The sequence below is a fragment of the Sebastes fasciatus genome, chromosome 10 (genome assembly GCF_043250625.1).
Source record: "Sebastes fasciatus isolate fSebFas1 chromosome 10, fSebFas1.pri, whole genome shotgun sequence".
Lineage (NCBI taxonomy): Eukaryota > Metazoa > Chordata > Actinopteri > Perciformes > Sebastidae > Sebastes > Sebastes fasciatus.
In genome coordinates, this window is record NC_133804.1 from 20817809 (window position 1) to 20827980 (window position 10172).

General features: G+C 41.2%; 4 protein-coding genes across 5 annotated transcripts in view; 1 reads left to right on the forward strand and 3 right to left on the reverse strand.

Annotated features, from left to right (window-relative positions):
• The window catches only part of LOC141775507 (protocadherin alpha-C2-like), a 213456-nt gene that overhangs the window by 170032 nt on the left and 33252 nt on the right, over positions 1-10172 (reverse strand). The window lies entirely within an intron of this gene.
• Positions 1-10172, forward strand: part of LOC141775515 (fibroblast growth factor 18-like) — a 305178-nt gene that overhangs the window by 135271 nt on the left and 159735 nt on the right. The gene's annotated exons all lie outside the window — the stretch shown is intronic.
• Positions 352-5674, reverse strand: LOC141775872 (putative protocadherin beta-18). The gene is made up of 4 exons (XM_074649616.1): positions 5351-5674; positions 4262-4957; positions 507-2495; positions 352-399 (listed from the first exon to the last, which is right to left on the reverse strand). Exons 1-4 carry the CDS (start codon positions 5672-5674, stop codon positions 352-354), a joined length of 3057 nt encoding a protein of 1018 aa, XP_074505717.1.
• On the reverse strand, positions 6617-9446 carry LOC141775873 (protocadherin alpha-3-like). Its single transcript, XM_074649617.1, has one exon. The coding sequence runs from the start codon at positions 9287-9289 to the stop codon at positions 6617-6619; it is 2673 nt and encodes an 890-aa protein (XP_074505718.1). The 5' UTR covers positions 9290-9446.

The following is a 10172-nucleotide window of genomic DNA, read 5'->3' on the forward strand; positions in this document are numbered from 1 at the left end:
TTGAAATTCTACTGGATTTTATAGTTTACTCTTTCGTCATGAGTTGTTTATGACTAAGTGATGAAGCACGCTCATCAATCGGATATTGGTCAGCTTTCATTTGCTCCTCCGCAATTTTAAACTATCAAGCATAGTGCAAAAAAAATGAGGAAGGTTAAAAGAGGGTATATACAAAATCAACATTGAACAACAGTAACATACCGCAACAAATTAAAATGACTACAATAAGTTTTCATATCACTGCCCAAGAAAAAGTTCAGAATGTCCACACGGGCATAAAATGAGAAATGTTCTGATAGAGTTAATGAAGGTATTGACAAAGAACAAATAAATCCTAAAATGGACATCAGGTCATAATTGCCAGAGGAAAGCAGGGAAGCCAACAAATCCAGTGCCATGCTATATGCAACACATTACACTGAGAGGATACAATGCATAATTGATATGTTTAGTAAACAAGCAGTTACAGTTAGTTAACTCAAAGTTTGTACTTAAAAATGTCTTACCTCTGCAGTCGCAGACCTCCTGTCAGGAAGCACTAGTGTGTTGGCATGGCTGCCCGGGACGATAGTAGATCCTATACTCATTCTGGGTCCAACTAACATGTACCGTTTGTCTCCAGATCTGTACTGGATGCTGTGACACAGTGTCCCATCATAATTAGGCTCTTGTAGATATTTAGAAGTATAGTCTGTGGATTTAGAGCACTGCATTGCAATCAGCACGATGATACTGATGAGAAAAAGTACAGAAACTGATCCCAGGGTTATGATCAGATAAAATGTCACATTGTCCTCCTCATCAACTTTAGTTGCACTTTTAACATCAGAAGCTGCAAAAGCCTCCTTGGGCTCCAAAACTTTGACAATCACAGTAGCTGTTGCTGAGAGTGAGACGTTCCCATTGTCCTTCACCAGTATGACCAGTTTATGCTCAGCCTCGTCTGTCTCTGTGAATGAGCGAAGTGTTCTGATCTGTCCTGTATAGCGGTCCAAACCAAAGAGACTGTGGTCAGTAACTTCCTGCAGTGAAAACAGTAACCAGCCGTTATATCCTATATCAGCGTCATAGGCTCTGACTTTAGTCACCAAGTGTCCTGCGTTCACATTGCGGGGAATCTCCTCCACACCTTCAGCAGAACCGTTAGAGCTGACTGGATACAGGATGACTGGAGCGTTGTCGTTCTGATCCAGAATGAACACGTTCACTGTGACGTTGCTGCTTAGTGACGGAGTTCCAGAATCTGTGGCAACAACTTGGAACTGGAACGTTTTCAGAGTTTCAAAGTCAAAACTTTTTAGAGCCAAAATATCTCCAGTTTCAGAGTTTATGTTGAGAAATGAAGTAACTTTATTATCTTCCCTTCCATCTCTGAGAATATGATAGGAAATAAGTGCATTGTCTCCCTCGTCACGATCAGAGGCTCTTACAGAAAACACAGAAGCTCCAGGGTCATTAGCTTCAGTGACATAGAAAGTATATGGACTCAGTGAAAACTCTGGACTGTTGTCATTCACATCTGACACCACAACACTTATTGTTTTCTCAGATGATAATGAAGGCTGACCAGCGTCTTTTGCAGCTACTGTTATAATATATTGTGACTGTTTCTCTCTGTCCAGAGGGGATTTTGTCACTAATGAATACATTTTGTCTTGTAAAGATGGTGATAGAGCAAAAGGAACATTCTCACTTATGGAGCAAATAACCTTTCCATTGAGACCAGAGTCCAAGTCATTTACACTGATAAGAGCAACTGTAGTTCCAGGTCTTGAATCTTCAGGGATGGAGCTTGAAAATGAGGTAACCTCCATCTGGGGTGCATTATCATTAACGTCTACTATCTTAATAACCACATTTTTTTCTGTTGTTAGAGGTGCGAGACCTTTATCTGATGCCTGTATTTCAATTTCATATTTATCCTTGTGCTCATAGTCTATTGGACCTTTCACAATTATCTCACCTGTTGATGGATTTATTTCAAACAGTTTAAATAACCTACGGTTTACGCTGTTACTAAATGAGTAAACTACTTCTCCATTTGGTCCTTCATCTAAATCAGTTGCATTCACTTGTACGACTGTTGTGCCTACTGGAGCATTTTCATCGAGCATCACAGAATAAACATCTTGAAAAAAAACAGGTGCGTTATCATTAACATCTAAAACTTTTACTACAATATTCATTTCGCCAGCTTTCGGAGGTTTGCCTCCATCCAGTGCAGTCAGCACTAATGAGTGGCTTCCCGCTGCCTCTCTATCCAAAGATTTCTGCACAATTAATATAGGTATTTTACCATCCTCTCCTTTATCTTTGACTTCCAAACGAAAGTGGTCATTTGGGCTGAGTTTATACTGCTGAACGGAAAAATGACCACTGTCTGGATCTCTTGCTGCTTGTAGCTGAAAGCTTTTTCCACTTAACACAGATTCTGAAATGTCTAATGTTTTCTCTGTCTCCGGAAAGCTGGGGGAATGATCATTAACATCCAAAACCTCCACTCCGATATAATGGACCTCCAGTGGGTTTTCTAGCACGGTTTTCAGATTAAGCAAACATGTACTGCTTCGCTCGCATACTTCCTCTCTGTCAATCTTTCGGCTCACATACAGAACACCATCGTTCTGATTTACATGGAAAAGGGGATCCGCATTACTAGAAACAATCCGATACTTCCGTTCTTTCAGTGTGCTTTTATCTAATCCCAGATCTTTAGCAACACTCCCAACCACAGTTCCTTCGTTAACTTCCTCAGAGATGGAATATCTTATCTGCGCCGATGCCACGCTCCACAAAAGCAGAGCAACCACGAAACAGACCCACGGCCGTATCACCCTTCGTGCCTCGCATTTCCTTTGTTCCATGGCCATCAACGAAAAATGTAATAATCCTTCACGAGAAGAAAAACTGTATCAGAGAAACAGCATCGTGCGCACTAGCATGTGCAAACGTTTTTCCTCTTCTCGATATATTTGAAATATAGATAATTTTAAAATGGCAACCCGTCCGTTTACAACCGACGCTGCTGCTGCTGAACTAGTGATATCAATGGGCGTTTCCAAAATACAGCTGGTATGAGCTCTGGTAAAGCACTTATGCTTTCGTGCACTGACACCATGCGATCTCTCTTTTCATTGCAAGAAAGTGAGAGAAATACCAGGACCCCATAATCTGCAAACATGTGTCCACGAGCCCTGGAATTGTCATTTTTACTTAATGCACCCCAGCTGCTCTAATGTACAATTCCGACATCTCTGTGCTGCGTATCTCTATCTCCCAAAGGTATTTTGACATTAACAGAAAACCCATCTTAACTGCCTAAATTTAGGGAGTGTGAAGCCCAAAAAAAATATCCTATACGGATGAGAAAAAAAAGAGGTAGAAAATCAGCACCAAGGACAGCGAAAGTTACCACCTGCGAATCAATAGCCCTTAATCTTGTGCCTTTGTTTCTGGGTTGTTGTTTTTTTAATGAAAATAGAAACAATTTCCAATCAATGAATACTTTAAACATACATTAACAGCAAACACCATAAAACATATCATAATCAGCGTATAATCCTACCTCTCCAGATGTCCTCCTCCTGTCAGGGAGCACTAGTGTGTTGGCATGGCTGCCCGGGACTATAGTAGATCCTATACTCATCCTGGGTCCAACTAACATGTACCGTTTGTCTCCAGATCTGTACTGGATGCTGTGACACAGTGTTCCATCATAATTAGGCTCTGGTAGATATTTAGACGTATAGTCTGTGGATTTAGAGCACTGCATTGCGATCAGCACGATGATACTGATGAGAAAAAGTACAGAAACTGATCCCAGGGTTATGATCAGATAAAATGTCACATTGTCCTCCTCGTCAACTTTCGTTGCACTTTTAACATCAGAAGCAGCAAAAGCCTCTTTGGGCTCCACAACTTTGACCATCACAGTAGCTGTTGCTGAGAGTGAAACGTTCCCATTGTCTTTGACCAGTATGGCAAGTTTATGCTCAGCCTCGTCTGTCTCTGTGAATGAGCGAAGTGTTCTGATCTGTCCTGTATAGCGGTCCAAACCAAAGAGACTGTGGTCAGTAACTTCCTGCAGTGAAAACAGTAACCAGCCGTTATATCCTATATCAGCGTCATAGGCTCTGACTTTAGTCACCAAGTGTCCTGCGTTCACATTGCGGGGAATCTCCTCCACACCTTCAGCAGAACCGTTAGAGCTGACTGGATACAGGATGACTGGAGCGTTGTCGTTCTGATCCAGAATGAACACGTTCACTGTGACGTTGCTGCTTAGTGACGGAGTTCCAGAATCTGTGGCAACAACTTGGAACTGAAACTTTTTCAGAGTCTCAAAGTCAAAACTTTTCAGCGCCAAAATATCTCCAGTTTCCGAGTTAATATTTAAAAACGAGGTCACTTTATTATCTCCGCTTGCTTCTCTGAAAATATGATATGTAATGAGAGCGTTATCACTTTCATCTCGATCAGATGCTTTTACTGAAAACACCGAGGCTCCCGGGCTGTTATTCTCGGTGACATAAAACACATAGGGGCTTGATAAAAACTCTGGTCTGTTGTCATTTACATCTGATACTACGACGCTTATGGTCTTTTCAGTTGAAAATAACGGATCACCTGAGTCTTTAGCAATAATTGTGACATCAAATTGGGAAACTATTTCCCTGTCCAGCTGCGACCTGGTTACAACAGCGTACATGTTTTCTTGTAATGATGGAGATAGAGCAAAAGGAACTTGTTCTTTGATCGTGCAAATTACTTTACCATTCATTCCAGAGTCTAAATCAGTGACACTGATCAGGGCCACTGTGGTTCCTATCTTTGAATCCTCCCTGATAGAGCTGGAAAATGATGTCACTTCTATCTCAGGTGCATTATCATTAACATCAATAACAGTTATCATAACACTTTTATCAGTTGTTAAAGGAGCTGGTCCTTTATCAGACGCCTGAATATCAATTTCATAACTTTTACTTTCTTCAAAATCTATTTGACCTGTTACTTTAATTTCACCAGTGTTTGAGTCTATACTAAAGACATCCATTAATTTGGAATCAACTTCTTTACCAAAAGAATATATTACTTCGCCATTTCCACCTTGGTCCAAATCGGTTGCATTTACCTGAATGACTACAGTGCCAACGGGAACGTTTTCTTTAAGAGTGGCAGAATATGACTCTTGGGTAAACACTGGGGAGTTGTCATTAACATCAAGTACATCCACGATAATATCTATAGCGCCAGACTTCACCGGTTTTCCTCCATCAACCGCTGTCAGACGCAGCTTATGTTTCCCGGCGGTTTCTCGGTCTAACTGCTTCTGCAGAACTAAAAATGGTACCTTCCGGTCCGCACCTCTATCCTTCACTTCTAATCTGAAATAGTCGTTATGGCTGAGTTTATATTGCTGAATGGAGAACTGGCCTACGTCGGGGTCGCGCGCAGCCTGTAGTTGAAATCTCGCTCCCGGTAAGGCCGACTCAGAGATCTCGAGCTTTTTCTCTTTCTCTGGAAAAACAGGCGAGTGGTCATTTATATCAAGTATCTCCACGGCCACGTAGTGGATCTCCAGCGGGTTCTCCAGCACGGTTTTCAGATTGATCAAACACGGGCTGGTCCGGTCGCACACCTCCTCCCTGTCTATTCTCCTTTTCACATACAACATGCCGTCGTTTTGATTCACTTGAAACAGGGGCTCGGTTGAGCCTGCCACAATGCGATATCCTCTGTCTGTGAGTGCGCTCTTATCTAGTCCCAAATCCTTCGCTATATTCCCGACGACGGTTTCATCTTGAACCTCCTCAGATACGGAATATCTGATCTGTGCAGAAGCTCCACTCCATAAAATATCCAAAACAACCATGAAGGCAAACCAAAAGTGTCGCTCCCTCCACGCTTTGCGTCCTCTTTGTTCCATGACTCGAAGGTGGTAAAGAACAGTCCATTAACTACGTCGTGATATCAATGAGATTTAATCCGCCATGTTTCTAAACGATACCCAACGTCTGTTTTTACAGAAACTGCTGAAAATAAAACGCACTCGCTGCTGCCAGTCGCTGTTTTACGCTCATGTATTCTGTCTGAGTAAAATGCAAGAGCTCGGTCCAGATAAAGCTTGTGACGTATAAAGTGCTGCTAGATGCACAGAATCACTGAACTACACTGACACCAAGCGTTGAAATAGTTATTTACACAGATTACAGTAGTGGTCAGTTAGCAAATCAAACAAAGTCTTCAAATGCTCAAAGGCAACATATCCCCACATTGAAACAGACCTGTTTTGATTTTTTAACGGAGAGTAAACGTTGCAACCTCAGTCTTTCTATTTGCAATTCAGGCATACTAAAACAATAAATCTGTTGGGGGATATAACTCTAACATTCCACACCATGAACCACAGCTGCCAATGGATTGTAAATGAACATACAGCATTGTACAAGAGCCGTTAAAAGTAATAAAAATCCAATAGCAAATCCTCCATGATCAGAACGAAAAAAACTGCTTTCAAGTATGTTGTAGTACAAAGTAAAATAAATCATACACTTTGAAACAATTTTAAATAGGTTTAGCTTCCCTGCTATTGCTAGAGAGAGTCACCACTAGAGAGTCATTTTTCAAAACTTTGCACACCAAGTGTTAAGTATGTGGGGAATGGGAAAATCAAAAGATCCAAAACATTATTTTTACCTCTCCAGATGTCCTCCTCTGTCTTAAAATGACATACAGTATGATCAAAGTTGCAGCTTAAAACCGAAGTGTCGAACTTCTCAAAACTAATAATGCCAAACAAGCAGTAAAGATGCTGTACATGTAGTAGATGATAGGCTGAACTGATTAATGAACGGACACATGAATAACACTGCCAGTAGAAACAAGCCAGGGTTTTCACAAAAACAATTCTTACCTCTGAAGTCGCAGACCTCCTGTCAGGGAGCACTAGTGTGTTGGCATGGCTGCCCGGGACTATAGTTGATCCTATACTCATTCTGGGTCCAACTAACATGTACCGTTTGTCTCCAGATCTGTACTGGATGCTGTGACACAGTGTTCCATCATAATTAGGCTCTGGTAGATATTTAGAAGTATAGTCTGTGGATTTAGAGCACTGCATTGCGATCAGCACGATGATACTGACGAGAAAAAGTACTGAAACTGATCCCAGGGTTATGATCAGATAAAATGTCACATTGTCCTCCTCGTCAACTTTAGTTGCACTTTTAACATCAGAAGCGGCAAAAGCCTCTTTGGGCTCCACAACTTTGACAATCACAGTAGCTGTTGCTGAGAGTGAGACGTTCCCATTGTCTTTCACCAGTATGACCAGTTTATGCTCAGCCTCGTCTGTCTCTGTGAATGAGCGAAGTGTTCTGATCTGTCCTGTATAGCGGTCCAAACCAAAGAGACTGTGGTGAGTAACTTCCTGCAGTGAAAACAGTAACCAGCCATTATATCCTATATCAGCGTCATAGGCTCTGACTTTAGTCACCAAGTGTCCTGCGTTCACATTGCGGGGAATCTCCTCCACACCTTCAGCAGAACCGTTAGAGCTGACTGGATACAGGATGACTGGAGCGTTGTCGTTCTGATCCAGAATGAACACGTTCACTGTGACGTTGCTGCTTAGTGACGGAGTTCCAGAATCTGTGGCAACAACTTGGAACTGGAACGTTTTCAGAGTCTCAAAGTCAAAACTTTTTAGAGCCAAAATATCTCCTTTTTCAGAGTTTATGTTGAGAAATGAAGCCAATTTATTTCCTTCGCTTCGATCTCTGAGAATATGATAGGAAATAAGTGCATTGTCTCCCTCGTCACGATCAGAGGCTCTTACAGAAAACACAGAGGCTCCTGGCTCATTAGCTTCAGTGACATAGAAAGTATATGGACTCAGTGAAAACTCTGGACTGTTGTCATTCACATCTGACACCACAACGCTGATTGTCTTCACAGATGATAATGGAGGTTGACCAGCATCTTTTGCAGTTATTGTTAGCTCATAATTGGCCCTTCGCTCTCTGTCCAGAGGAGATCTGGTCACTAATGAATACATTTTGTCTTGTAAAGAAGGTGATAAAGCAAATGGAACATCCACGTTGACAGCGCAAATAACTTTTCCATTGAGACCAGAGTCCAAGTCATTTACACTGATAAGAGCAACAGTAGTTCCAAGTCTGGAGTCTTCAGGGATGGAGTTTGAAAATGATGTAACTTCAATCTCAGGTGCATTATCATTCACGTCTATTATCTTGATAATGACGCTTTTTTCTGTAGCCAGAGGAGCCAGACCTTTATCTGATGCTCGAATTTCAATCTCATATTTTTCCTTCTCCTCATAGTCTATTAATCCTTTCACGATTATTTCACCTGTTAATGGATTGATATCAAATAGTTTTAATAACCTTTGACTGATACTGTTAGTAAATGAGTAAACCATTTCTCCGTTTAGTCCTTCATCCAAATCAGTTGCATTCACTTGCACTACAGTGGTGCCTACTGGAGCATTTTCCTCGAGCATCACAGAATAAACATCCTTAGAGAAAACAGGTGCGTTATCATTAACATCTAAGACATTTACTAGAATATTCATAGTTCCAGTCTTCGGAGGTTTCCCTCCATCCAGTGCTGTCAGCACTAATGAGTGACTCCCTGCAGTTTCCCTGTCTAAAGACTTTTGAACAACCAATATTGGTATTTTCCCATCTTCTCCTTTATCTTTAACTTCCAAACGGAAGTGATCGTTTTGACTGAGTTTATACTGCTGCACGGAGAAATGACCACTGTCTGAATCCCGTGAGGCTTTTAGCTGAATACGTGCTCCGGGCAACACAGATTCGGACATCTCCAACGTTGTCTTTTTCTCTGGGAAACTGGGAGAATGGTCATTTATATCCAGCACTTCCACTACAACATAGTGGACCTCCAGTGGGTTTTCTAGCACGGTTTTCAGATTTATTAAACACGTACTGCTCTGTGCGCACACCTCTTCTCTGTCAATCTTTCGGCTCACATATAGGACACCATCGTTCTGATTTACATGGAAAAGAGGATCCGCATTACTAGAAACAATCCGATACTTCCTGTCTTTCAGTGTGCTTTTATCTAATCCCAGATCTTTTGCTATATTTCCAACCACAGTTCCTTCGTTCACTTCCTCAGAGATTGAATATCTTATTTGCGCCGAAGCCACGCTCCACAAAAGCACAGCAACCACGCAGCCGAGCAAACATCCTCTCGCCCTTCGTCTCTCGTAGCTTCTTTGTTCCATGGTTAAACCCGAAAACATCAGTAATCCACCACAAGGAAAATGGCTTCGTTGTAAAGACGGAATCCAACACTTTCCTTTATGCAAATACGAATTCACTTCATATCCAGAAATTGGGACAGACCGACCATTTACGCAAAATAAGCCCAGAAACGATCCTGCTAGTATCGAAGTGAGAATGGAGTCAGGAGGTGGAAACAAACAGCAATGACGACAAGCTCGTCTAACGCTGACTTTTTACATTATACTGACACCATGCGACCTTATCTCTCACTGCAGACATTTTTAGTATATACTACACTTTAGATCAATGTTAGTTTGAGTTTTTCGATCTGAAAACAAAGCCAAACACTTTCAGCACCAAGGACAGCGACCGCGGCGTTTTGCGGTTCAGTACACCCCTTTGAGTCATACATTTTTTTTTCAGTACACCCCTTTGAGTCATACATTTTTTTTACGATACTTTAATTATACTGAGTTGACTTGTGGAGGGTTTTTTTTTACAACCACATTGTAGTTTCAATTCTACCGTTTGTTATATTTTACTCTTTCGTCATGGTTTGTTTATGGCTAAGCGATGAAGCACGCTCATCAATCGGACATAGGTCAGCTTTCATTTGCTCGTCCGCAATTTTAAAATATCAAGCATAGTGCAAACAAATTAAGAAGGTTGTAAGGGGGTATATACAAAATCAACATTAAACAACAGTCACATACCGCAATAAAATAAAATGACTACAAGCAGTTTTCATATCACTGCCCATGAGAAAAAGTGCAGAATTTCAACACAGGCATACAATCAGAAATATTCTGATAGAGTTAATGAAGGTATTGAAAAAGAACAAATAAATACTAAAAAATTACATCAGGTCATAATTGCCAGAGGAAAGCAGGGAAGCAAAAA

Coding starts and splice junctions, on each gene's coding strand:
- LOC141775872 (XM_074649616.1), bottom strand. CDS start 5,674: ATGTTGTATGTGAAAAGGAGAATAGACAGGGAGGAGGTGTGCGACCGG. Junction 2,496..4,261: donor GCAGCAACGTCACAGTGAAC/GTGTTCATTCTG, acceptor ATCGGAGTGGAG/GTTTTGGATGTTAATGATCA. Junction 400..506: donor GGAGGTCTGCGACTGCAGAG/GTAAGACATTTT, acceptor TGTTGCATATAG/CATGGCACTGGATTTGTTGG.
- LOC141775873 (XM_074649617.1), bottom strand. CDS start 9,289: ATGTTTTCGGGTTTAACCATGGAACAAAGAAGCTACGAGAGACGAAGG.